We start from the raw sequence: 27,671 nt of genomic DNA on the forward strand, positions 1-27,671 counted from the left end.
GGTGCTGCCGGGAGGGAGGGGAGGGAGGGGAGGGAGGGGAGGGGGGGGGCCCGCGCTGCCTCTTAAAGGGGCCGCGTCCCGCTCTGAGCGCGTGCAGCGCCGTGCGCGCCCCCGCCCCGCAGTGCCCGCGCGCGCGTGCACGGGGCCGGCAGGGGCGGGAAGGGCGTGAGGGGAGCGCGGGGGGGCGGGGCGTGAGGGTGGGGGTGTGGGGGGGGTGAAGCCTCGTGAGGGGGGCGTGAGGGGGCGCTGAGGGGGGGGCGTGTGAGGGCGGGGCGCGGGGGCGGGGCGCGGGCCGGGGGGGCCGGGGGAGCCCCTCCCGGGGGCGGCGCCGCGTCCCGGGCCCCCGCGAGGCCCCGCCCGGCCGCGCTGTCACTCACCGCCCCGGGGAGACGGCTCCAGCTCCGGGGAGGCGGCGGCGGTGGCGACGGCGGCCGGGCCGGGCCGCTCCCCCCCCCCCCCCTCCCCCTCCCCCTCCGCTTCCCCCTCCCCTCCCCACCCCGCCGGTGCGCAGGTAGAGGCCGGGGGCGGCGGCGAAAGGGTTAACGGGGGGTGTGTGTGGGGGGGTGTGTGTGGGGGGCAGCGTCCCGCTCCGTGAAATCCGCCCCGCGCTTTGCGGGCGGCCCCGCGGGCAGCGGGGGGCTCGGGGTGCCCCGTGCCGACCCCCGGGGCTCGGCTCCGCGCGGTGCCGCTCCGGGATCCGCTCCGGGTTTTCCGTGCGGCCGGCACGGTGCGGGCTGCGCGCTCCGCTCCGCTCCGGAGCCGCCGCTCCCGCTCCGCGTTTTGGAGGCCGCCGCCTGCCAGCGAGTCTCGCGAGCCCCAGCCCCGGCGCGGCCAATGGGGACGCGTCCCTCGCTCGGCGCGGCCAATGGGGAGCTGCCCCCGCCCCCTCCCGGGCCCGCAGCGCGCTGAGGGCTCCGAGCGGCGCCTCCATTTAAAGGGGCCGCGACCCCGCAGCGGGGCTGGGGGCAGAGCGGGCGGCGCGGCGCCGGGCGGCCAGGTGCGGGCGGCGCCGCCTCCAGGGGGCCCCTCCCTGCGGGCAGCGCGGGGCGGGAAGGAGGGGGGGGGAGGGAGGGGGGGGGGGCGCGCGGCGGTGGGCGCGGGGAGGGGGGGGCGGGGCGGGCGCGTGCGGAGCGGGGCCCCCGCAGGATGGGGGGCGGGGCCTGGAAAGGGGCGTGGTCTGTAAAGGGGCGTGGCCTGGAGAAAGGGGCGGGGCTAAAGGAAAGGGGCGGGGCTTGTGGGGAGGGGGCGTGGTCTGCAGAGGGGCGGGGCCGCTGGGGGGCGCCACTGGGGCTGGGGCTGGGGCTGGGGCTGGGGCTGGGGTGGTCCCGGTCCCGGTCCCGGTCCTGGTCCTGGTCCTGGTCCCGGTGTCGGGGCCGTGCTCGGGGCCGTCGTTACCAGCCCCATGGGGCTGCCCGGCTGGATCGCTCGCCTCGCGTCCCCTATTTGGGACCCGATGGGCACCGTCCCTGAGACCCCGTGGCCTTCTCGCACTTCCCCCAGCAGCAAGGCTTGGTCGAAGAACCCTAGGAAGAAGGATCCAGGTTGGGAGGGACCTCGGGAGGTGTTGGGAAGCGATGTGAGTGTCCCTGATGGGTGGGCACGCTCCTGATGTTTGGGCGTTTGCTGCTAGTGCAGCAGTGCTGGAGTACCCGCACGTAGCGCTGAGACCCCAGCAGCATGGCCAAGTCTCTTTGGAGCCTTCTGGTCAACCCAAAGCCAGGCAGTTAGTCAAGAAGTCAGCAACCCGTCCTTCCTTTAGCATGGAGCTGAGATGAAGTTCCTCAAAGGCAAGCTCAAAATCTGGCTTGGTTGGCCCTGCCATTGGGGAATTTCAGGGACCCCGAAATTGTGCAGCACCATCTGCTCTTTGGAGGGTTTGGCTGGTTGCTGTGGGTGAACCGAGAGAGCCGGTAACACGCAGGGAGAGCACAGGGGGCAGCTGTCCCCCGAGCCCTGCCTGCAAGGGGCAGGCTGAGGAGCTTGTCCAGGGACACCGGCAGTAGCTGCGGCTGACTCGAGAGCTGCTGAACGCTGCCCTAAACCCTCTGACTTGCAGTTTTACGTACCGCTGGGTCAGTCGTTTAAGCAGGCAATGGATTGTGGTGGTGTCCGTGTAAGAGCTATCTCTGGGTTTGTCGAACCTTGACTTGCAGCCTTTGGAGCATTCCTGTGCGATTGCCTGTTTCTCCAGAGTCCTTTGCTATCTTGGTGGTTTTATTGAGATGGGTCGTGTTGCATCTCCCCATTTCTTTCTATAATCAAACAGGTTTATCAATGGAATGTGCTTTCTAAGCAATGATTGAGTCTTGAAACAGTGGGGTTCCCCTATTACCGGGTCAGATGTGTTTCGGTTCTGTTTTTTAAGCACCTCAGCTCCTCCAGTCTCTGTCTGCACGTGCAGACACACCACCAAGCAGGCGATGGTCATGGTCTGTCGTGGCAGTGATGGACTGCACGGCACCGGAGGCGTTGTGCTCTCTGAATGCCTTTTGGGCTGCCAGGTGGGAGGCAGAGCCGCCTCTCCGAAACCACCAGTGAATAATGAAATCGTTTCTGCCCCTTTCCAGAGAATTTTGTCTGGCCCGCAGTAGTGCGCTCGGTTCCCTGGTGATTCTTCATGAATTAATTTGCTTTAAAACGAGTTAGGCAATCTGTAATAAATGTTTGCAGTGCTTAAATCTGGAAGGCTAGAAGCTGCCCAGGTAAACTCGGATAGATTGCCACAATGAAGTTAGCCTCTGCCGCATTTGTCATTCGAGGCTCTATCCTTAATGAAGATGTGTTGCCTAGAACCATGCTGGTAGGATGTTACATTATTTCCTTAATTTTTTATGGATGGAGCCAGGTATTAACCGTCATTGTTTTTGTCAGGAAATACTAGTTTGGATGCTACAGTTTATTCTAAAATTTGGTGCCAAAATGAGAATTTCCTTCAGAGCTCTCTGCTCGGGTCTTACAGAACTGGTAGGTAAGAGCTAGCCGGAATGTCGATGAAGTGTCTTAATTGTGGCAGTTCTTATTTAATGCTCTCTGTGTACCAAATGATCTCAAGCGAAAAAGGTAAATACTTCAGCCTTCGAAATCTTTAAAACCTGAATTCGCATCCAGGAACAAGCCTGGGAGAGGCACCCAAGCAGGTGCTTGCTGGGGACAGGCAGACGGTCGCTGTGCTCTTCTCTGGGCACTGGAGACCTCCGAGGCCCTCGCCCCACAGTGAGGGAGCACCAGCAGGATTTTTTTTCTCGCTGATTTTAATTAAATCTTTGATGGTAGCTCCACGGTTTTGCAGGTAGGCCGTGCATTCCCCTGCTAACAGGCAGCTGAGTAAGGACACTCGGATGTGGAAGATGCGTGCGGGTACAGCACCAGTGGTGCCTTGAGCAAGGTGCATAAAGCCCCAGCCAGTCGCTTGGAGACTTGTGTGTCCCAGCAGAGATGGATGTGACGGTCAGAGCTGTGCCTGGGTGCTTCTGGAGGACCCTCAGCAGTCCCTGTGCCTCCCTGGAAACACTTGCACCTGAGAAGCGCTGTGCTTTGGGCTGTCGTGCAGGGGGCTTAGCTCTGAACCTCATCTTCCCAGGGATATCTCTTGCTGAATGTTCTGGAGGGGATGGTGCCGAGTCCCAGGGGAGGCGTTTCCAAACGTCTGATTGTGGGCAGATTGTGAAAATGTGCAGGATTTCGGCATGCTGTCTCCTGTTTTTTTTATTGAGTAATCTTGCAGTGTACTCCCCTCCTTGCCAGGTATGACTGGAAAAGGGGGAGGTTTCAGGCAGACCGATGACCGGAGCCCAGTGAGTGATCTGCGCGTTAGGTAGTCCTGGAATAAAAAGGAGATGAAATGTGGTGGATCAGTTCAGCATCTGGCAGAAACAATAAGCTGTTATTCATCCGTCAGAGGTAGTGAGAAGAGACCTTACCAGGAGGTAAAGCTCACATTCAGCTGGCAGCATAACTCACTGTGAAGCTCGCAGAAAGTCCAGACGAATCTGAAAGCCTGGGGCAAGCGAAAGAAGCAGGGTTTCTTACCTCGCTGCCTGCAGCTGGGCAGCTCTAATTTTCTCGGGTTGAGTTCAGCTTCAGAGCAACCCACGGAGCTGTAAAGCATCCTTCTCTCCTGTTCTAGGGGCTGCCTTCTTGATCCTGATCAGCCGGCAGTTGGAAGTCGCTGTAAAGACTTTGCTGTCAGGGAAACAGCATTGCAGTGATGGGCAGAAGCATTCCTTGCTTTCCCACCCAAACTGCTTGCGGCATCATCACCTCCTGGGGTCCATCTCAACACGAACTCTATCAGCTCTTCCAGATTTTGATAAGTACGTCAGAAGTCAGCGCCCATCTGTTTCTGCATCTACTTGTCACGGAGCTCTGCTGCAGCAGGAAAAAATAATTTTTAAAACAAAATGTTAGGCTGCAGAAGGTGTTAGAACGGGAGCTTTTGGAGGCCCAAAATATAAATTGGTCCAAAGGGGGATTAGTCAAATTCGCTGAGGATTTGTCCAGTACAGCCTCCTAGCAGCGACAGTCTCAGTGCAGCTCGAGCCAAGCAGTTCTTCAGCAGCTGATATGGGAGGATGCCCTGAAGAGGAATTGCCCTGTTAGTTCTGTTTCTCATTCTCTCTCCCCAGCTTCCCACTCCTGGTGTGAATAGGGATGGGATGCTCGAGTAGATGGACATTTTCCTTGACTGACTGCGGCAGTCCGTAGCTTTGCACACCCTGCGAAGATGTTTCGGGCTGCTCACCAGAACGTGGGCTGTCCTGCTGGGGGATTCGGACAGAGCTGCTGAAAGAGGACAGGAGCTTGAGCACACAGGGCAAGCACTGCGCTTCCAACCAGGACTTGCGAGTGAGTGCTCCTGTTGTGGGCTCTCAGGTCTTTCTTGTCCACATGTCTTTCCCCCCACATACCATATTTTGGAGCTGACTCAACCTGCAGGATACTTGTTCCCTTTAAGACCGTTGTGCTGGTCGGTGTCGTCACCAGTGAGTTTTGTCAGAGTCTTGTCTTACATCATAACGTCCTCCTGCACAGAGCTGGAAAGCCAGCGTTAAGGTAGGCTCTGTTGGAACCAGCTGCTTTCGTTTGTTTGGCAGGGCACACAAATAGCGTGGCGAGTTCGTAGGTTTTCCTAGATTGCTGCTTGGATTATCCTCTAGGAAGGAATGCCAAAATGGATTTCTTGTGCTCCAAAATTGTTCCCAGGGTCTCTTGCTACTAGGCAAAGCCTAGGCCAGCTGCAGGTAGCAAGTGCTGTAGGAGTATCACCTCTCTGGTTCCTTGCAAACTTGCACAAAAGCGTGTAAATGAGTTTTCCTTCCTTGTCTGAGGGGCTCAGCCCTTCTGCTGCTTGTTCTGAGGTCTGTTGTCCCACACCCAGGTTTCCAGAGAGACACCTTTGAGAAGGAGGCGTTGTTTGTGTTCAGAGCAGCTGAAAACAGGTTTGTCTTGAGGGGATTCTCACCTCCGTCAACTTCTTACGACCTTTCTTTCAAATGTCTTTACTTCTGCTTTACTCTGTTCTCCTCCCTGTCACCCACCCTAAAACGCACGTTAGGCTGTGCATTGCTCTAGAATTAGCTCTTTCTGGAAGCTTTGTCTCTTTGTAACTGAAGAAAATGAATGGAATAATCAGTCTTTATTGGTGAGACTTGCTGAGACTGTGAAGATGACAATTTCTGTAGTTTCTGTTTGTGACTGGGGGAACTGCTTATCTGGAACAGAAAATGTTGCAGTGTTTTTAGATAAAAGGAAGGAGATAATGACTCCAGCTGTAAGGTATGATTTCTTCAACTCCTGCTTAAATGAGGTTCAGAGTTTGGGTACCTTCTCTGTCCAAATATTTCTTGTGTAGTTCTGAGTAAACCCTTTGTGAGTAAGATTTGTTTGTCCTTTCAGAGGATGTAATGGAAACACTGCTCAGCTATCACAGTGAAATTGCTTCAGGCCTCCTCCTTCATAGCTATGGGTGTGTTATGCTCATGGTAAGCCCAGACAGGCAGGAATACTGAATGTCCAGGGCTCAAAACAGTGCCAAAGTTAGGATTAGGATGATTCTAGTAGGGGAACAGGTTGGTGCCACATCTTTTGATTACAGCGCCTTCCCTGTAGCGTCTAGTTGCAGCCTGTTTGGGGATGTGATGCTACATCAAGTCAGGCTACAGCTCCCATTCCCTCTTCAGGCTTTTCACCTTCTGTCCCTTTGCAGGGGTACAGTTTGTCGTTAGCCACAGGAATATAAACACCTTCTGGCCTCACCTCGTGGTCTTGCCCTTCCTGCCTGGTGGTGGTGTTGGCTGGAGGAGCTGGGCTGCAGCTTTGTCCGTCTGGTGGTGGTAAATGGCAGCACACCTCCCCGAGGAAAAACTTCATTATTTTTTTTCCGGTTGTTCTCTGAGTGTTGGCCCCCATCGCTATGGCCCCAGGCTGTAGCTGTAGTTAGGGGGTAACGTGGTTCGTGTCTGTCCTCTGACAAAACTCCTGCATTTTGTCATGCTGCATCTCCTTCAAGGACCAGACTGTAGAGCTATAATCAAGTTCTTTCTGTTTCTGTGTTTAAGAGAAGAGATATCTTAAAAATAAAAGATGGGTTAGCTGTGTGCTAGCAGATGAGGAGAAAGGACAGGCCAGATTATTCGGGTCTGCTGAGATACAGAGGAAGGCAGCGAAAGGCTTATTACGCGCTGCAGAACAGCTGCGTGGAGCCTCCTGAACTGGTGCTCAAATCATTTCTGATATCCCACTGTGTCCTTTAGCATAAGCACGTCTGTTTGCCACGCTGCGGCGAGGGGTGTGGATGCTATAGAGAATTCTGAAAGGTTTGCTTTGCCGAACGGCTGCATCTCGCTGCTGCTGCTCGGCCTCAGAGCTCTGTAACCCCACGAGCAGATGCGATTGACTTTTTGGGATGCTGGGTGTTGCGAGCAATCTTACCGGGCCTCCAGTTACTCCAGCAATGTTCAGAGGAGTGGGCAATTCATGCACCGTTAGTCTATTTTCCATTAACTTGCAAGTGTCTCTCTCATTTCCAGTTGTCATCTTCTAAATGGATTCCAGTGAGTTTTCGGGCTCCTTGGACCCCCTGTCTCTGCCTGACAAACCACTTATTGGCGATCTTCCTGCTGACATGGAGTTTGGGGAAGATCTCCTGGGCTCCCAAACAGCTTCTACCCAGGAGGCTTCAGTTCTTCAGCCCCCTGACTGGGATCAATCCAAGCAGGTGACCGCAGACGGGGACTTGGACCTTCTAGTGAAGGGGGACAGCCTGTCTGAACTAAACAAATCAAGTGACCTCAGTCTAGATAAACCTAGTGTCTTGGACATGCTGGAGAAGCCCGGTGTCTTAGATGACCTGGATAAAACTGCTGGCTTGATGGAGCTAGATAAATCGGAGGGTCTGGACAGGCTGTATAAGGCACGGCCTTCCCAGGACGCGGAGGATGGGCCGGGGGACTCCTCTGCCCCCTCTAGAGAGGCCCTTGTTCCAGAAACGTGGAAAGAAGGGGAAGACGCACCAAAAAAAGACTCTGGGGACCTAAAGGAAGATGGTGCCGCTGCTATTCCTGCGCCGTCTGATGACAATGCCCCCGAATCGCCCCCACAGCCCGTCCCTCACTCTGGAGACCTCGGCAGTGCCCCAGCCACAGAAGAAACCACAGCACAATCCTCAACTCCGCCAGCGGCCCCTGCACAGCTCAATCTTAAACAGTCAAAAAAGACGAGGTTGAAGGCACCAAGGAAAAGCTCTCCTGTGCAGAGGGAAGGGCCTGCAGGGGAAGCAGAGGTGGAGCTGAGCCCGGACAATAATGCAACAGCTCTGCCCCATGAGCCCACGGAGGAAAACCAGGCGGAGGAAGGAGATGACAACGGGAACAACCCCCTTAAAGAAAGTAGCGTACCGAAGGCACAGGAAGCTGAGCCACCAGCAGGTAGGTTGTTGGCTCTGCAGGACTTGGCTTCCTGTAGCTCAGAAGGCTGCCGGCTGAAGTTGGAGGCTGTTCTCCACTCCAGCTTTCCCCATCTTCCCCTGCCATGGAAATCATTGGGGCTGCTGATGGGCTAGATGTGGGAAAAGTGTCTTGCCTATCAGGAATAACGTTCTGGAAGCTGTTCCTTTGGTGCACACAAGCTCTCACTCTGGTTTTTGTAGCTTTAACTTTGATTTTTTAATGTTTGTGGCAGCTAGGAGCTCCCCTGATAAAGCTGCTGCTGTACATCATCCTAAGTCACGCTCCTCATCATTGGAGTCCTTCCTGGAGATGAGGGTGACCAGGAGAAGATGTTTCCCACAGCCTGCCTCCCCTCGTGCAGGGAGGTCTCTCTTGTGTTGGAGAAAACCAAGACGTGAGATTCAAGTTTCTTTGTGCTTCTGTTGCAGGAGAAGGCCTGTCTGGGAAGGGAAGCGAGACGCCAGCTGAGAAGGTGAGGAGAATGCAGTCAAGTACGTATGCTGCTGGAGAACTGGGGGTGTCTGGCTGCTGCCAAACTCACTGAGATGCTGGCTGTTCGGTCACCCCTCTGGGAAGGAGCTTGCACGTCTCCAGTGATGGAGTGGTCCCTGCGTGTGCTGCCACTGTGCTGTACATGTGGCTTCAGCATCTCTCTCCCTGCCACCCCTAGGTGGAATGTCATTCCTTCCCATAGGCCTGCCTGCCCCTCTACCCCCCCGCCCCCCTTGCCATCTCTGGTCAGGTATCTGTGGAGTTTTTTCCTTTTTCAGCCTGGTCATTGGGAATTCAAAACCCAGAGGTTGAAACTGCGCTGTGATCTGAGATATTTACCCATGGTCGTCCCAACAGATGGTTAGTCTAAGTATTTTCTGAATGTCTTCTAGGAACAGAAAAGAAGTGAACGAGCCAGAAGATCAGAAACTGCCAGGCCTGAAACTGTGAACTCCTCTGAGAGCAGTGAGTAACCAGGGCTGGCCGGTGCCTGCCTTCAGCCAGAGCGTGAGGCCTAGGCCCAGCACGGGCAGGCAGACTGTGTTGTGAATAGTATGGGGTTAGTCTGGAGCTTTCGTGCAGCCTTTCCTGTTACACAGGACAGGTCCATTCGCCCGTGAGTTTTCATTTCAGGGTTCTTGCCTTGATTTCTCAGCGCCTTTAAGTTGAGGAGAGGGTTGCAGTGTTTTTACAGTGGTTTGTGGACAAGCAGCAAGTAGTAATAGGATGAGACTCTGGGGATGTTCCCAGGAAATCCATCTTCCGTCTCCTTAGCCAGGACCTTTCTTCCTTTGCCTCTAAGCCATCAGGCTGTCTGGAGGAAGGTTGTGTTTGGGGAATTTCCCTGTAAAAGTACTTGAGATCTCTGTTTGTTGAGATGCTGAAAGTTGCACTGACGTCCCCTAGCATTTTTTGGTTGGTCCTTCCTTGTCTGCCTATGCTGGAGAAGTGTCTGGCAATCCAGCTTGTTCTTTTTAAGGTTTACTGGTCCTTCTAAGGTTTACTGGGTCCCTTTATCTTGCTAACAAGGAAGGTAGAAAGCAGAGAGAGACTGCAGCAAGATGACCATGGAAAGCCCCAGCATGCCTCTCATGGAATGACTTTCTGTCCCAGTTCCTAATGGGGAATTTCTCTGCGTCTTCTGCCTCTGCTTTGCAGTTCCAGTCTCTGATGAAGATTCTGATGCGATGGTGGACGATCCCAATGACGAGGATTTTGTTCCTTTTCGTACCCGACGCTCGACTCGCATGTCCTTACGCACGCAGATGGCTCAGCGAGCCGCCCGCTCTACGGTCACCAAGATGACGTGTGCCAACTGCCGGACCCCTCTGCAGAAGGGCCAGACTGCCTACCAGCGTAAAGGGCTCCCTCAGCTCTTTTGCTCCAGCTCCTGCCTCACCACCTTCTCAAAAAGACCACCTGGCAAGAAGATATGCACCTTCTGTAAAAAGTGAGTGGTCATTGCCCTTTCCTCAGCGATCCTGTGCTTGTGACCCCCCTCACTTGCCCCACAGCCCTGCCTGCCAGTACCCATCCCTGTGATCCTCATGCTTCCTTTGTCTCCCACATCATCTGTCCACTGCCAGGTGTTGCCCCATGTCTTCTGTCACTCGCTGTGTATCCCATCTTCCTTTCACCCCCTTCACATTATTTTTTGTCTCTCCCTGCCAGGCTTAATGCCCCATATCCCTGCCTCCCCTCAAAACAACCTCCTGCATGCTTCACCTTCAGGCACCGCCGCTCTGGGCTGGAGCAGAGGCTGCTGTGGGCCGGTTCTTGCCACCTCCTTGGGATAGCAAAGTCCCTGCACCTCAGCGTGCCACCCCACCCCATTCTTTTGGGGCAGTACTGGTGTGTCCCTGCACTAACGCATTCCTTTTGATCCGCAGGGAGATCTGGAACACCAAGGACTCTGTGGTTGCCCAGATTGGTTCAGGAGGCTCTTTCCATGAGTTCTGCACCTCCGTCTGCCTCTCCCTCTATGAGGCCCAGCAGCAGAGACCAGCACCTCAGTCTGCTGACCCCTCAGACACCATCCGTTGCAGCGTCTGCCATAAACCTGGTGAGGTAAGCAAATCCCTTGTATTTTGCTTGTCCGAGATCAGGAGCTTGTGACCTGCAGACCTTGTCCCTGCCTGGAACCATTGCTGAGCATTTGCTGAGTTCTCCTGTTGTGTGAGGTCTCAGTCCCTGAGCTGCCTCGGGCTCACTCCCAGGTTCTGCCTTGCTGCTGTGAACTAGCCCTTGTTCCCAGAAATACAGCTTCTGCTTCTCCCCACCCTGCAGACTGCTACTTTCTGCCACTCCACTCTCCCAGTTGCTCTGCTGGCTCCTGGCAAGAAGCCAGCTTGAGTTGACAGCAGCTTCCAACAGGGAACTCGCCTGGGTTTTAGTGTAACAGCCCATTCTCCCAAGGGCTGTGTGTGGCATGCGTGTGGGAGGGAAACCCGTGGTGTTCTGAGGGAGTGACAGCAGCGGTGTCTCTGCAGATCCAGCACGAGGTCAGCAACGGGAATGTGGTTCACCGCATTTGCAGCGATGCCTGCTTCACCAAGTTCCGAGCCACCAAGGGGCTGAAAACCAACTGTTGTGATAACTGTGGACTTTATATCTACAACAAGGGCTTGCCCCTGGAGTACCTCTTCCACGAAGGCCAGCAAAAGCGCTTCTGCAACTCTGCCTGTCTCAACAGTTACAAGAAGGTGTGTGGAGTCAGCTGCTGGGGGCGAGGGGAGAGGGGGCTCCTCGGTGGGTACACATCTCCCTCGTTCAGTTTGGCACAGGACACTTGATGCAATAAATAGCAGGCAGCTTCAACCCCCTTGGTCTTTTATTGCTGACAGAACAGCTTTAAGAGACTGCTGTGGAGAAACTCTGAAGCAGGCAAATAGAAGTTAGTTGTACTGCTTGGGGCCCATCTTGGAGCACAGGTCAAACACTCAGATACAGCTGGACTGTGCAGTTACACTGGGAAATGCAGTTAGCATGAGATGGCTTCTTTTGGATGCCTCCCCAAAGCTTGGCTGTATCTGTTCCTCTGTGGTCTGAGCAGGCTTTGCTTAACTGCCCTGATAGGACTGCCAGCTTCTGTGTTCCTGCCAGGGTACCCTTGAAATGAGAAGCAGAGGTGCCAAAGGTGGCTTTTTTGTACCACCACCTGAACCTGCAGACTGTGAGCCTGGCTCTCACACTGAGTGTTCCCTGTGGTGGATGCTGTAGTGGGGTGGAGTGTGAGGGTAGGACCTCGGCGGCTGTGATGGGCTCCCTGGCAGCTCTGCTCTGCTCTGTGTTTGCAGAAGAACACCCGAGTCTACCCGTGCATGTGGTGCAAGACGCTGTGCAAAAACTTCGACATGCTGCCCAACGTGGATCGCAGTGGCAAGATGGGACTGTTCTGCTCCATTTGCTGCACTACCTCCCACAAAGTGAAGCAGTCAGGCTTGGTTGGTAAGGGCGCTCACAGGGATTCAGTCGCCTCTCCACTCTTAACTCCTTCCTTTGTGCTATTTATGCCTTGTGGATGAGACTGGAAAGAAGGCATGGTGCTCACCTGGGAAGGTGTCTGGGGAGGAGTCCAGGGAGGCAAGTGGAAGGAGATGTGGAGAGGGAGTGACCCTGCAGTACGTAGCCATTGTAATGCTGAGGGGGTAGTGTCCATTGCTGTTCTTGGGAACGCAGGAAGCAGTTGTAGTACTGTGTTGTGCTGGAATTGCACAGAGTACCAGGGTGTCCAGGACTGCGTATGGTCTCTGTTGACTGGTACAAGTATTGCAGTCTGTTTTGTCCAAATTTCTGTAGAGCCAGGATCACTTCCTTGAACCAGTCTGCTTTCCATCCTTGTTTGATATTTCTGTCCTAGCAGAAGCTGGTGCTCTTAGTTCCCTGGTGTTCTTGTCCCTTCCCTTCTGGTAATAGCTTTCCAGACTGAGGATGTGTGAGTAGCTTGCATGCCATCCTCAGAATCCAGTCCTTTGCTGCTGGCCTCACCAATTCCTGTCTGTTTCATCAGGTCCCCCTAGACCCTGCAGCTTCTGCAGAAAGAGTTTATCTGAACCCTGCTATTACAACAAGACAGACCGGGTTGTCTACCAGTTCTGCAGCCCCAGCTGCTGGACCAAATTCCAGGTACTGAAAAATCCTTCATGCTGGGCTGGGCCCTAGAGCTCCTGCCTCTTTTCACACTTAGCAGAGGCTGCAGCTTCTTCAGGCTCCTCAGGGAGGGTCCATAAGAAAGTCTCTGCTGGAGCACAGGAGTTCCAGTGACTGTAGCTGTCGCTTTCTTATTCTTGGCCCTACCTCCCCTCTCTTCAGCCGAGATAAGGCTGGCTGTAATTATGTCCTGTCTAGCAGCTTATGCCCAGTGGGAGTGCAGCACAGAACTGCGCTGCATGAGTGGTTTGGGACATAGTGGCCTTACAAAGGTACAAGCAAAAGCACAAATAAGCTAGCAAAGCACCATCAGCACCTGCTAGCATGGAAAGAGGCGGAGCTGCACTCTGAGCCAGGTATCACCAAGGAACATAAGTCACCCAGGTCATGTTGTCTAAGAATTTACAGCCAGCAGGCTTGGAGACCTCATGTCCTAATAGTCCTCAAAGGCTTGGCTGATACTTTTCAGTTTTCTGGTGTTGAGTTTTAGCATTTGTGAAATGTTCATGGTATTCAAAGGCAACTGGGAGAATATTAGTTTTGTACTGTTGTCAAAGAACAAAGCAACAGCCAGGAAGACCTGGGAAACTTAGGCCAAGACATGCCTTGGGCAATGGAGAAAACTTAGAGCATCTAGAGGTAGAGAGTTAGTTACTGACAGTTGCAGTGTTTTGTTTTGTGTGTTGTTGTTTTTTTTTTTTCTATTTCCTCTTCTTTTTCTTTTTTTTTAATAAATCCTTGATATCACAAACAAACAAAAAAAATCCTTGATATCACAAAAAAATAAAAATCCTTTGAGATCACAAACTGTGGGCAAGGGTAGCTGAAGAGTCTGTACAGGTGTAGACTTCATGAAACACTTGAGTTCTTGCCATGTAAAATCAGCATTGTAGTAAATGTGAGTACATGTGAGTAAAGCCACGCATAACCTGGATTAGGTGACATCTTACTGTCAGATCTCAGAAAAAAACACACCGAAGGGAGTGTTTCATGATGTCTTCTTGGGGATCAGTATTGATATCAATAACATCAACACCTTCATTAGTCATCTGGAAATAATGTCAAAGTAAGCAAGATAAAATTCTGCAGATGAAACAAAAACCGGTGAAGTGTTAACTCATGCTGAGGTCAGAGCAAAGCACAGCCATTGGGTTGTTTGACAAGATGGGTTCCTCCTAACGTGTACTTAAATACAGCTCAGTGCAAGATCCTGTATCAGCCTTACCCAGGTAATGTGAGGTTGTAAGTCCTGGAACGTAAGGACTTTGAAAAGGCTCTGTGACTGCAGCAGATAAGCTACTAAGCTCAGTCTACAGTTAAAAGTTTGGGGCCTAGGGAGGGAGCAAAAGATCTACCTAGAATGAGGCACAGATAGGACGGATATTCATCCAATGTCCACATTTTTAATATTGAAGAAAAATAGGGCGAGTACTGAAAGAAGCTGCAAAACTACAGGGAGCCTTGAAAATTGTATGTACAGAGGCACTTGCAGAGCACCTTATCAGCAACATAAACAGATTATTTTATTAATAATGTATCTGTGTTGACAAGACCTCAAGTGCTAAATGGCTCTTTAATCTAGCAGAGGAAGGTGGCATGAGAATGCCTACTTCAATTCTGAAGTTACGTTACCCTGAAAATAGGAACCAGGCACATGTGCTTTGAGATCTTGCAGAGTTAGTCCCAGCAGAGGTAGCAGAGCCCCTATCCCTTAACGTTTTCAAACGCCGAGGTGTGGCAGCCTGAAAGCTCGCCTCCCTGAGCTGCACCCAGTACAAAGGAAGCAAAGTGACATTACTCAGGAGTCTGCTCTCCAGGAGCTTGAGACAACATCTGAGGGACTGACTGAGTCACTGACAGTGGCAGGCAGCACGGGGCTGAGCGGGGCTGGTGGACTGCTGTGATCAGTGGAGCAGGCAGCACGACTGGAGGCAGTGCAGGTCGGGTGCTTGCTGCCCTCCGTGTGCCTTTCCCTCCGTCAGCTGTCTTTGTTTCCCGCAGCGCACCAGCCCGGAAGGTGGGATCCACCTGAACTGCCATTACTGCCACAACCTTTTCAGTGGGAAGCCGGAGATCCTTGACTGGCAGGTGAGGACTTTCCCCGGGGAGCACGTTGAGGCTGAGGCCAACCCCAGCGAGGACCGCAGAGCTCTTCCTCTCCTTGCTCAAAGCAGAGCCCCTTCTGAGCCAGTGCTACGAATGCCCCGGCTGCAGAGACCCACGGTCTTGCCCTCGCTTCCCCGGGAAGCCTGGGGACCTCCTGCCAGCCTGGCTGACCTGGTGGCGGTCTCTTTGGCAGGACAAGGTGTATCAGTTCTGCTGCAAGGACTGCTGCGAGGATTTCAAGCGGCTGCGTGGGGTAGTGTCTCAGTGTGAGCACTGCAAGCAGGAGAAGCTGCTGCACGAGAAGATCCGCTTCTCTGGGGTGGAGAAGAACTTCTGCAGCGAAGGTACTTGGGGAAGGCACGGGAGAGGCAGAGCCCCCATGCCAGCCCTTGCTGGGGGAGGAGAAGAGAGCATGGAGTGGAGCAGAGGGGAGACTCTAGCCAGGCCCTGGGGCGAGAGCCTCGCCATGCAGTGAAAAGGGAGGACTGTCAGTGGGGATGGCTTGCTGTCCAGCCAGGCCCGAGGGCAAGATCTTTACCATTCATTGTGTCCTTGGGGAGGGCTTTCTCACAGCTTTTCTCTCTCTGGGGGCTGGGGAGACAGCAGGTGGCAGCTCCGCTCCTCCTGTCATCATGCACTTCTACGCTCTTGCGTCTGGGCTGGCCTGACCTGGCCTTGCCCTGCCTGCTGGGTTCCTGCACACAGGAGGTTGGAGTCAGACTCTTCCTAGAAGCATAGAGGTGAGAGATGGCAAGTCCCCATGAGGTCCCATCTTATCCCAGCCCCAGGGGCCAGTGCTGGATTGTTCCCTACAGTGTGTTGCGCGTGCTCTGTTGTCTCCGCAGACCTGGATTCTGGTCATGTTTGGGTCAGGGAGGCCCCCAGTTCATCCTGGGAAGGTTTCACTCCTATTGTTTCTCCGCAGGGTGTGTGCTTCTTTACAAACAGGATTTCACCAAGAACCTGGGCCTGTGCTGCATCACCTGCACCTACTGTTCTCAGACCTGCCAGCGGGCGGTCACCGAGCAGCTGGAGGGCAGCACCTGGGACTTCTGTAGTGAAGACTGCAAAAGCAAATACTTGCTCTGGTACTTCAAGGTCAGTATTGGCACTGGCAGCTTGTGCTAAGTGCTGTGGTGGGCACGGCACCCAGATAAGTGGGCATTGCGCTGAGGAAGCTCGCACTGCTGGAGTCTGGCTGGCACTGCTGCGGAGAACCTGGCACTGCTGGAGTCCTGCCTGGCAATGACGGGACACTGCTACGGGGAAGCTCACGTAGCTGGAGTCCCCAGCTGATCCTGCCAGAGCACTGCACTGAGGAAGCTCACAGTGCTGGATCCGCGGCTAGTGCTGCTGTGAGAAGTTCGCACCGCTGGAGACCCCGGCTGGCACTGGCAGGGCACTGCTGTGGGGAAGCTCACAGCACCTTGCCATGTGCACCGTTCACTGGAGAGTTGTGTTGCACTCGGAGGGGGTGTGGTTAGTTACTCCTTGTTTCTCTCCTGCTGATGCGGGCTTTAGGCAGCTCGGTGCCATGCCTGCAAGCGTCAGGGGAAGCTGCTGGAAACCATCCACTGGCGAGGGCAAATCAAACACTTCTGCAACCAGCAGTGTCTGCTGCGATTTTACAACCAACAGAACCAGCCCAACCTGGACACGCAGAAGGGGCCCGAGAGCCTGCTGAACAGTGAGTAGGAGGGAGGGAGGGGACCTGCATAGCTCAGTCTGAGAGACACAGGGAAGACTGAACAGCGAGGGGTGGAAGCTTCCTGCCTGGGACTGGATGAGACGCTAGGGAACAATCCTGCACTGGCCCTTGGGGGGGAAAGGACGGAGTGGGACCTAATGGGGCTTCTCCATCTCTAACGTCTATGGTTCTATGACACACAGGGCCCAGACGGGAGGAGCCGGTGCCAGCGTGCTGCCTGTAGCTCACACTTAGCGAGGATACTCAGGGATTTAACGGGCGACTCCATCCTCATGTTGCCAGCGATTTACAGGGTTAGGGGACAGCGTGGCTTGGCATGATAATCCACCTGCAGCCCCACACCACCTCCGAGCTGTGACCTTCTCAGATCTCATAAACTAATCAGGATTGGGCCAGGTCAGTGCTTGGATGGGAAGCATTCAAGGAAAACGCAGGGTGCTGCAGGAAGTGGTGCTGGTGATGCTGTAGGTGGGCTCTCCTCAGCCAGAGCTGAACCTAGGCCGATCTTGAGGGAGCGCAGAGCCGCTGGAGGCTCTGTCTTGCGCTGTTAGATTGGAGTCCTACCACTTACCCAAAGATCGCTGCAGCTTGGGGGAGTTGCCAACCCCGTGTCCCGGATAACCCCATTCTGCATCTGTGGAGTTCCCGCTGGAGAGGAGATTCTCACTGCCTGTTGCCCCATTTCCTATCATTAACTTGAGCCAGTTGCTTCTGGAAGATTGCAAAGTGCTTTGGGGTCCCTCAGGACGGAAGGTGCTCGTAGTGAGAGTGACAAGACATCGCATGGCCCTCGGACACTCGCATAGTCTCACTTTGCTCGGTCTGTGGTAGGCCATGGTCTTCTAGGTGATCTGATGTAGGTAACAAAATGCCAGCAGCTTGTGGTGTGACTTCCTTCAGCGCATCAAGCTTCGACAGATGCCTCTATCGCAGGCTAAGTGCTTCGCTGCCCCCTGGAATTTCGTGAGGTGTAAAACCCTGAGTAGGGTGCGCTGAGGAGGGGAAACCAAGAGGAAGACCTTCAGTGAGAGACCTCATCCTCCGTCCCCAGGCTCTTCCTGGTGCCTCTCTCCTCACAGCAGTGAGCTAATCGCGAGATGGGGGAAACCCTGGATGCCACCAGTGCTTGGAGAGCACAGCAGAGCTGCTCTGCCAGAAGCAGGAGGTTCCCCCAGGCAGGGGAGTCCTGACCTGCCCTCCGAGAGCCATGCTCTGTAAAATGCCGTGTGAGGTGACAGCTCAAGTGACAGCACGTTGGGGTGACCTGGATGGAAATCTGCCGGTTTCAGCTGGCATTGGGGTGTCCAGAGAGAGACTGCTTGATGGGACACAGAGTGTCCTGCTGCCCCAGGGGAGGAAGAGGCATTGAGCTTGCCAGCCCCTGTAGCTCACCGAGTGATTCTACAGCCCTAGCTGTGCTGCTTGGTTTGTGCTCTGCTTTCAAGGCATCCTACCTGTGAGGCACCAGTAACACTGCTCTGGGGACACAGGCACAGCAAACAAGCCACTGCCTGCCAAGGGAAGCATCTACTTCACACCATTTGGCCCTTACCTCTTGGAGACACGGACCATGAGACTCTCTTTGAGTACCTTCTCCAACACCACCAGGAACTTTGCTGTTAAATGTGCGGGGCATTGCCCTTCACTGTGTCAGAGCTCACTGTGTTCACTGTGCCAGCTGCGGGACAGCTGTAGCCAGCCTTGCCCAGGGACTGTGCCATCCTGGCCAGCTTGCAGTGGAAGGATGCTGGAGCCAGAGCTGCTGTGCGCTTACACAGAGCTTTCCAGCCCCGTGTGCTGTGCGGGGCATTGCAGGAGGAGCAGCTTGCCTCCACTGGTGAGGAACAGCTTCTGCCTGCTCCAGTCAGGGTCTTCTGTGCATCTGGCAGTGGTGTCGTAAATCTCTCAGGGACTACCTGGATTTTAGGCCCAGCTGGGGCTGGGCTGCTGACTACTTGCTTGTTTTATAGCCAGTATTGCCTAAAATACTGCGATCCAGTGGCTGCTGCCAGCCTGGTGATCCTGAGGGTGCTTGCTGACCATGAAAGTGACCGTTCCTTTGCTGGGAACACAGTCTGTGTAAGAAGTGATTGAGGAGCTCCTGCCACAGAACTGTGCCCAAAGAATTCAAAGGGAACGGGCTCTGTATAGGGCTATCCATCTGGAGAGAGGGCCAGTCGCCTTGGTTGGTGCAGTTGAGACCTTGACAGTTCCTTGCTGGTGTTAGGATGAGAGTAAAGAACAAGCTGCAGCTTTCTTGAGAGCCTGGACATGTAGCGTGTAGAGCTTTGTGGTGTGAGGATCTTGTTTCCTGCTGTCCTAAATCCTTGGCCTGTGAGACAATGACCTTTGCTTTTATTCTGCTTTAGCAGACTCCGTTCATACTCTTCTCCATAGCTTCTTTCCCTATCCGTGTCTCCTGCTGCCCATCCACTTCGGACTGGTCACGGGGAGCTCTTGGACCCACTGAGACATGGCAGGTGTGTGGCTGAACGTCCAGCTGGAGGCTAGGGAGTTTGCTTGGGCTGGAACTTGCCTGTCCCCTCGGTGTCTGTCACCAAATGGCTTTTGCTGTGCCTCTGTTTGCTGACGAGCAAAGTTCTTGGGATTTCCTCGCGACGCAGGAAATGGCGCAGTATAAATGCCAGTGTGCTGATCCTTTGGGAGACTGGGTTTTTCCCGGAGAGCCTATCTGTAGGAGGAGCAAATGGACCTGCCACTCCGTTTGGGTGCTGACACCTGCTGCTTTCCTTGCGGGCATCTCCTTCGTGCATGGCCCACGGTTAGTCAGTGCTGCAGAAGGAATTCTTTTTCCCAGCCACGTGGGTAGCCAGGGTTCACAGGAGACTTGGATGAAGGTGCTTGTAGCTCGGCAGCCTCTGAGATGGCTGCTCTGCAAAGCGAGTGGGACAGAATTATCATCCGAGGCAGGATGATACGGTTACCATCTGAGACTGGTGTCTGCCACTCTTACCTGCTGGTGATCCGCTCTCTCCTGCATCCCTAGCGCTGGGCAAAGCTGCCTCTGTACTTTCTGGGATACCTTACAGCAAGCTATTACCTCTGTCACCTTCTTCCTAGGGATCTCGAAGCACTTTGCCAAGATATTTGTAGCAGGGAGATGGAGGCACAGGGAGGGGCCATGGCTCGGTACAGCAAGCCAGTAGGCAGAGCTGGGAATGGAGCCCTGGATTCCTCTCTCCACAAGGGGCTGGGATTTCTCCTGACCTGCTGTGATGGGAATGGGGTGGACTGCAGGGGAACTCAAAATGACATGGCAATGACTTGATTTTGGAGTTGTAGTGCCTTCGGAGGTGCTAGGGCTAGAGATTTTTGGAATGACTGTTCCTGGAGCGGCCAGGAGCAGTTTCTGGGGAGCCCGTCACTGCCCTCTGGCCTGTGGCTGTTGCCACCTCCAGTCCCAGCAGTGGGACCTGTTAGCTGAGGAGCTCTTAAACTAAGAGGCTTTGCTTTTTCTTGCAGGTCAGTCTTCAGAACCAAAACCACCTGCCTCTTCCCCACAGAAGGCAGAGACTAACACGGTAAGGCCCGCTGGAGGTAGGAATTTGCAAGGTAGCATGAAGTGTTTGTCCCCAAAGAGAACAGATCTGCCATTGCTTGCGGAGATTTCATTTTACAGCCAGTGTATTTTAAGATGGTGGTGGCCTGGGCAGTGGGAGCTGATGCAAGCTGCTGGGGAGGGCAACTTCAGCACATCTCCTGCACGGGGGATAAATAATTTCCCCGACAATGAAACAGACACCAGAGCAGACTGCCACTGTGGTGCTGGCTCCTTTTTGCATGGTGCTCCCCTGTGCCTGGGCATTATCACTGTCCCTCTGAGTTCCCTGCTGGCTCTTGCAGGGATCTCACACAGGTTTGCTGCCCACCAACATCAGCTTGGCAGCCCTTTGGCCAAATGTGGCCGTGGGAGCATGTGTACGTGTGCTGCGGGCTGCCAGGCTGCAGGAGGCTGTACCTGAGGTTGAGGAGAGGTGGTGCTGCTTTTGCTGGACACCAACCTCCTGCTTTCTGCGTTTCCTAGTTGTCAGCAAAGACCTCCTCAGCACAGATGTCTCCAGCCGCGCCGCCTCCCCCGCCCCCTCCAGTTCCAGCCACCCCTCGGAAGAACAAAGCTGCCATGTGTAAACCACTGATGCAGAACCGGGGTGTTTCCTGCAAGATAGAAATGAAGTCCAAAGGATGTCAGACAGGTAGGAAAGTAAGACATGACTCCAGGACTGATGGGGTGTTTTGGAAAGGCAGGTAGCATGTCCCTGCTCCAGACGGAGTGTGAATCCAGCTTGAAATGCTCTTACAGAGCTGCTGGGTGTTCAGCATTACGCTGAGGAGAGTTAGGGATGTACGGGGAACGCATGGAAAGGCTGGAGGTAGGGCACCCATTTCGAACGGCAGCAGGAGGAAAGCTGCAGAGAGCGCTGCAGCATGACCCCACCTCTCATGGTATTTGGGACAACTTGTTTCCCTCTAGGGGACAACTTGTTTCCCTCTAGAGATCATCAGCTTGCTTGAGGGGCTGTCTGCTGAACAGGTTGCACTGTGGAGCTGCTGTTGGGTACGTGTGTGCGTGCAGTCTCTAGCACATACAAAGCAACTAGACCTTGGCAGGGCCACGTAAGAGCAGGGCTTGCACCTTTGGCTAAGGCAAGCCCCGCGGGTTGCAGGGCTGCCTGGCTTGCTGCTGCTCCAGCTCTGCCCGTAAGTCACAGGCGCTGGTGGCTGGAAAGGCTGTGGTGCTGGATGGCTGCGTGGGCATGGCAGTGCACAGCTCGGCTGGGTGGAGGAGCTGCTGGGAGCGAGCTCACTGACATACTTTTGCTCTTGTCAGAGGCTGACTGGAAGCCCCAGGTGATTGTGTTGCCAATCCCAGTCCCGATCTTCGTGCCTGTGCCTATGCATATGTACTGCCAGAAAGTACCTGTGCCTTTCTCCATGCCTGTCCCGGTAAGCGACACACTTCACCTGCTTGTGTTCTCTTACTGTCTCGGTCCTGCCTCGCTGCAGCCTTCCTGCTTCTCTGTCTGTCCTCTACTCCTGCCTCTGCTTTTACAGCAGTCGGCCGAGCCAGAGCTCCCTGCGGGCGCAGCATGTCTCTGATCTTTGCCTGCTGTGCTGCTGTCAACAGGTGCCTGTGCCAATGTTCCTGCCCACCACGCTGGAGAGCACAGATAAGATTGTGGAGACCATTGAGGAGCTGAAGGTGAAGATCCCCTCCAACCCTCTGGAGGCTGACATCCTGGCCATGGCAGAGATGATTGCGGAGGCTGAGGAGCTGGACAAGGCCTCCTCAGACCTGTGCGGTAGGTTCTGCCATGCCTTGGGCTGGCCCAACAGCTGCCGTCGCGTGGGGTTTGCCTGCTTTGGGAGCCAGAGCATCTGCCCAAAGCCTTTGAGAAGGAGAAGAGCAGAGCAAGCCCTCAACTACTGCTGAGGAAATACTAGGAGCAGGGAGCAGTGCTAGCCACTGACCCTTGTGGGGGTGCCAGGCTCGTGGCTGTTCAGGCTCTTACCTAAAGCAGCTGCCTGGCCAGACCAGCAGTCCTGACCTCACAGATGTTTTTAGCTGGGGACTGCATTCCTTAAGCTCCAGTGACTAGAGTCATGGCTGGGGAGAGGACAGAGGTGCAGTTTCTTGCAGTTTCAGCCATTGTGGGGCTGTTCTGAGCCCAGGACTGTGCCCTGGGGAGCCTGACTTCATTTTCCAGCTGTCACAGGGAAAACAGACCAAAGACTTTTTTTGAAAATTGTGTTTCTGACCTGCTTTTGCATTGCAGACCTGGTGAGTAACCAGAGTGCAGAGGGTCTCCTGGAGGACTGCGATCTGTTCGGACCAGCGCGGGACGACGTGTTGGCTATGGCTGTCAAGATGGCAAACGTCCTCGATGAGCCAGGCCAGGACCTGGAGGCTGACTTCCCTAAGAGTAAGAGCTAGGTGAAGCAGGCACGCGGGGCTGCTCGTACTGCAGCAGGGTCCTCCTGCTGCCCTCAGCCCACCTTTGCCAACAGCGTTAAGACCTGTGTGAACTTACCTCCCCATGCCCTCTGACTGACCCCACTTGAGGCCAGGAACTGAGGGTCTTGCAGATGACTGCCCACAGCGGGGGTGAGACCACCACTTTTGAACAAGTCTCTGTTTTCTGACTAACTGACCTGCTGCAGACATAGAGAAGGGGGAATGAGAAGCTGATTTTAACAGCACAAAGAGCATGGCAAAGGGGCTGGTATGTTTACAGATAATGATTCCAGAGGATCCAGAAAGGCCTGAAAGACCTGGACAGGGCACGATGTCTTGGGAGATGGCAGAGTTGCTGAGTGTGTCTGTCAAAGGGCAGGAGGTGGGAAGGAGGAGCAGGGACATGCACAGCAGTTCGGAGGCAGTTTAATTGTGGCAGAGGACAGAGAACTGGGGTGCTGTGCCAGGCTGTCACCAGTGCTCGCCTGGTGTGAGGGGATGAGGAATGTTCCTGAAGTGTAAAAAAAAAAACCACAAAATTGTCAGAAGGGGGAATTTTGGGTTCTGGTTAATCTGAGAAAGCTTGCAGCTCTGGCAGGTAAAGCTGTTTCCTTTGCTGGGCTGGGGCTAAATGTTCGTGCCAAGCAGGGGTGGGGGTGCGAATTGTTGGGCTACGTGTTGCCTCTGCCTCTGGCTAAGAACCAGGCCAGAACAGTCATCTGGCTGAGATGTCTGCCTGCCTCTTACCTCTGCTGGGGACAAGATGAGGTGTCTCAGCTGAGTTTTTCCACCTCTGTTTCCTTTCAGACCCTCTGGACATCAACCCCAGTGTGGATTTCCTCTTTGACTGTGGGCTGGTGGGGCCAGATGATGTGTCCACAGAGCAAGAGCTGCCTCGTGCTGTCCGAAAGGTGAGCTCTTAGTGGGTGCTGCCTGCTCAAAGCCGCATGGATTTGGAGTGGGAGCTGCCCTCTGGGACATACTTGGAGGTGAGGTGTGCTGGGGAGGTTGTACCCTCTCCCTTCAGGGAGATGGAAGTACTTGTCTGGGGCCCTGGGTGCGAGCTGGCCTCTTTCCTGCCTGTGATCCTCAAAACTGATGGGTCTTGGCTTGGCTGTCAGCAGGAGGATGCCTGCTGGCGTGGGTATAGGCACGGTGGGAGGGAGCTGGCTGTCAGCAGGCCCGAGGAGCGGCTGGGAGCCTTGCCTCTGTCCCAGGTACACGTCTCATCTCATGACACATCTTTCTGCAGGGGCAGAAGCGTCTGGTGCTCTCTGAAAGCTGTTCCCGGGACTCGATGAGCAGTCAGCCCAGCTGCACAGCACTCAACTACTCGTACGGTGTGAATGCCTGGAAGTCCTGGGTGCAAGCCAAGTATGCAGGGGGAGAGACCAGCAAGGGAGAGGAGCTGCGCTTCGGCCGTAAGTGCCCTGGCTGTACAGGGTGGAGTGGCAGAAACCTCCCAGCAGCTGGGCCCCAGGTGTTGAGGTGCTCCTGACCTCGCAGGCTATTGTCTGAGGCTGCCGTGCTTGTTTCCACAGCCAAGCCCATGAGGATCAAGGAGGACATCCTGGCCTGCACAGCAGCTGAGCTCAACTACGGCCTGGCTCAGTTTGTCAAGGAGATAACACGGCCCAACGGGGAGCGCTACGAACCGGACAGCATCTATTACCTCTGCCTAGGCATCCAGCAGGTGAGGGAGGGCTTTTTGTCTTCAAGTCCTTCCCAGCCAGACCTGGGGCTCAGATCTGGTGAGGGGAGCTCATTCCCTTTGTTCTGCCTTCTGGTGACCAAGGACAGCAACCCACCTGGTTCAGTCTTTGAGTGCAGTGGGTAGGGTGACAGCTACGCCCTGGCTTTGCACCCTTCCTGCACATCCTTGAGGAAGGCTGGGAGATCTCCCAAACTCTGTCCCTTCTTCAGCACCACGTCTGCTTTGTTGTCATGTCCTGGGGTTCCCCTCACAACTTTCAGGAGTGGGTGGTCTTGGGATGCTGCTCTGTAGCTCTGGCTGTACAAGGAGGGGCTCTGTGTGCGCACCCTGGGCTCTCTGGGGAGGGTTTGCACTCCAGGTGCTACCGTGTCTCTCCTGACTGTGTGTTCTGTCCTTTCTAGTACCTGCTCGAGAACAATCGTATGGTGAATATATTTACAGACCTCTACTACCTGACCTTCGTGCAAGAGCTCAACAAGTCCCTGAGCGGCTGGCAACCCACGATCTTACCAAACAGTACGTGTCTCCAGATTACCTTGAACCACCATGCACATGCCCTGTTTCTGCTTCTAGCATTGGATCCTGCAGTCAGATTGTGCTCCTCCAGCCTCAGTTCTCTTTCTTGGCGTAGGCAGTGCTGTCCTGCTGTGTTTTGGGGTCTTACTGTCCCACACTGACAGCAGAGCCAGCCTGGGTTATGCCTCAGCAGCTTCTGTTTCCCAGAGTGAGGTTGGCTGGCAGCAGAGTATGGCTGCTGTGTTTCCTGGGACAGTTTGAATTTTTACAATAGTTCACTTCACAGTGATGTCTGAACCTCTGGCAAAGAGCACACCAAACCCAACAGGTGCAGCAGCCCATGCCTTTCCCTTCCCAGTCCGTGGGCAAGCCCTGCACACTGCCGAGTGCTGGCCATGGCTGCTGTGCTGCTACCTTGGGAGCAGACTGCCACAAAGCTCTGCAGAAGCTTTTCATGATGCTGTGATCTGGGCTCCCTTCCCTGCAGCGCTTTGTCAAGTGCTAGTTCCCAGGTGCAGCCTCTCCCTCTGCATGTTGGCTGTGGAGGCAGAGGCCTTTGGCTCCAGACCCGTGTGTCTAGACAGGAACTGGCTTTTCTTTCACCTCACCCAGTGTGGTGGAGCACTGACCTGCAGTCCTCTTTGTGGCCGTCTATAGAGCCGAGCTGTTAGGACTGATTGGGTTCTAGCTTGTGTTTTGCCTGTGCTATGGGACGGCTCGTGGCTGGGCAGAGCCAGCATCTAGATCCACTAGCGGCTCTGGAGGAATAACCTCGTGGGGCAGTGGGTGTTGTGAAGCGTCAGCACCGAGCCGAGCTTGCCTGCGCAGGGTGAAGGGATTGCTCCAGGCCCACGATCTCCAGATGCGTGGGGCTGGCTCCCAGCCATTGCTGGCAGGCACATTGTTCTAGTTCCCTCCTGAAAGAACACGAGGCCACTGTGGGTGTTGACCTGGTTCTTCCTCTGTGTTGCAGACACGGTTTTCTCACGTGTTGAGGAGGAGCACCTCTGGGAGTGCAAGCAGCTGGGCGTTTACTCACCCTTTGTGCTCCTCAACACCCTCATGTTCTTCAACACCAAGTTCTTCGGGCTGCAGACAGCGGAGGAGCACATGCAGCTCTCCTTCACCAACGTCGTGCGCCAGTCCCGCAAGTGTACCACAGCCCGGGGCATGACAAAGGTAGTGAGCATCCGCTACTATGCTCCTGCCAAGCAGAAGAAAGGCCGAGGTAGGGTCTGACAATACAAACATCTCTCTGTCCCTCCCTGTCCCCCTGCCCCCCATCATGTTCCAGCCATGATCCTATTCTCTGCCCCTTTGCAGACGGTGGCACTGGAAAGCGGAAGCGAGAGGAGGAGGTACCGGTGCTGGAGCAGCGGGAGAACAGGATGAACCCACTCCGATGCCCAGTCAAATTCTATGAATTTTATCTCTCCAAATGGTGAGTCTTTGGAGAAGAGGCATGTGAAGTTCTGGGGCCACCTCTCAGTTTCAGGGTGACTCTGTGGAGTAGCTGCTGCCTTCGAGGGCTAACCGAGAGGGCAGGCCAGGCTTTCTGAGTGCCTTCTGTTCGTACCCTGGGGCTCACCCTCCTTTCTCTCTGCAGTCCTGAGAGCCTGCGGAACCGCAACGACATCTTCTACCTGCAGCCTGAGCGGTCGTGCATCGCCGAGTCCCCGCTTTGGTACTCGGTCATCCCCATGGACCGGAGCATGCTGGAGAGCATGCTGAACCGCATTCTGGCCGTGAGGGAGATCTACGAGGAGCACAGCCGGCTCGGTGGCCTGGAGGACGACATGGACTAAGCACAAGGTGCTGCTGGGCTGGTTCCGCTCCAGCCCTGGACACCTCATCTCCCTGCCTCCTGCTGCGGGGGCCGTGCAGCGCAGGGTGGGGCCGGGGCTGCAGCAGTGCTGTCCCCTCATCGTTACGGGACTCAGACATCCCATCCTGCTCCTAACAGGCCTGTCCTACCGCGTCCCAGAGCCGCGTGGGCCATCTTCCCCCAGGCCAGGCCCTGCAGCACAGAGGTGGCAAAGCCCCCAGGGCGGTGGCCCCGGCTTGGCTCTGTCCTCCTGTTCCCCAGGGCTGCGGCCCCTTCCCCTGACACTAACCCCTTCTCCCCCTGCCCCGGGGCAGGAACCGCACAATACGGCAGAGTGCTGCCTGGGACCAGCAGCCCCTGAGGCTTTTAATTCCCCCTTCCCTTGGCATCAGCTCTTGGAGGCTGCAGGTGGCGTGGCAGGAACAGCTCTGCTGCAGTGGGACAGGGTTTTCAAGGCAGCAGGGAAGGACCACGGGCGGCACGTGAGCTGCTGGGCAGGGCAAGGGCCGATTTCAAGGGCGGGAGGTGGCTGTGGGGAGCAGATGGAGTCAGTGCTGGAACGAGAGGGCTGAGACCCAGCTGGGCTGCCTCCCTCAATTTTGTCGACGTTTTCTGAGTCAGCAGAAAACTGACTGACACGGGTCTGTGCCAGTGCTGCCCCTCTTCCCCCCTGTCCCCGTGTGAGGTGCCACCAGCAGTGCAAGCCGGCCGGGGTGCTGGCGGCGGTGGCAGGTCCCTCCGCTCCTGCTCTGGGCTCGGGCAGCTGCTGGCAGAAGCCAGGGGCTCTGCCTGGCCTCTCCCCTCCCTCCCAAAGCTGCAGGGCCCCCGTGCCCTGCCTGGAGCAGGCTTGGCTTCGGCCGTGCTCTTCCCTGCTGCCTCCTGCCCCTCCTCGTGTTCTGGTCGGTTTTCCTGAGCTGTACATGGGTCTCGGCACTGTTGAGCCTGTATATATTGTTCTGGGCCTTGGCCCGGGGCCCTCTGTCCTCTGTGTCCATGTGGAGAGTGAGCCACTCACCAGTCTTGTTGTAGTGATAACAGGGCGGTAGGACTAACCCTGTGTCTCTGGAAACCATTCATTTCAAATAAAGATGCAGAAACCTGCGGGCAGCCCCTGCTTTCCCCTGGGGCCAGGGTGGGCCCTGCCGTGCAGCCCCTCACACACCCCCAGCCCCAAGCAGTGCTGTGGGGCTGGGGCCTTCCCTTCTGCGGGCTTGGCCTCTCCCAAAAGTGCTTTAAGGCTC

General features: G+C 55.3%; 1 protein-coding gene across 6 annotated transcripts; it reads left to right on the forward strand.

The window, feature by feature from the left end:
- Positions 1-223: 223 nt before the first annotated feature.
- ZMYM3 (zinc finger MYM-type containing 3) lies at positions 224-27,531 on the forward strand. Of its 6 annotated transcripts, none has more exons than XM_068697444.1 (25): positions 224-511; positions 7,029-7,925; positions 8,375-8,418; positions 8,831-8,903; positions 9,597-9,888; positions 10,328-10,505; positions 10,928-11,140; positions 11,735-11,885; positions 12,448-12,563; positions 14,589-14,675; positions 14,887-15,037; positions 15,619-15,791; positions 16,215-16,380; positions 19,885-19,943; positions 20,447-20,615; positions 21,251-21,366; positions 21,548-21,722; positions 22,197-22,343; positions 23,183-23,286; positions 23,628-23,796; positions 23,917-24,068; positions 24,491-24,605; positions 25,579-25,833; positions 25,929-26,046; positions 26,212-27,531. In XM_068697444.1, the coding sequence occupies exons 2-25, from the start codon at positions 7,043-7,045 to the stop codon at positions 26,408-26,410; spliced, it is 4,305 nt and encodes a 1,434-aa protein (XP_068553545.1). In that variant the 5' UTR covers positions 224-511; positions 7,029-7,042; the 3' UTR covers positions 26,411-27,531. The 6 variants fall into 6 exon arrangements, with proteins under 6 accessions (XP_068553545.1, XP_068553544.1, XP_068553543.1 ...); XM_068697443.1 differs by lacking the exon at positions 224-511 and adding an exon at positions 575-997; XM_068697442.1 differs by lacking the exon at positions 224-511 and adding an exon at positions 1,210-4,313.
- The last annotated feature ends 140 nt before the right edge of the window (positions 27,532-27,671 follow it).

The sequence above is a fragment of the Anas acuta genome, chromosome 13, assembly GCF_963932015.1.
Source record: "Anas acuta chromosome 13, bAnaAcu1.1, whole genome shotgun sequence".
Taxonomy (NCBI): Eukaryota; Metazoa; Chordata; class Aves; order Anseriformes; family Anatidae; genus Anas; species Anas acuta.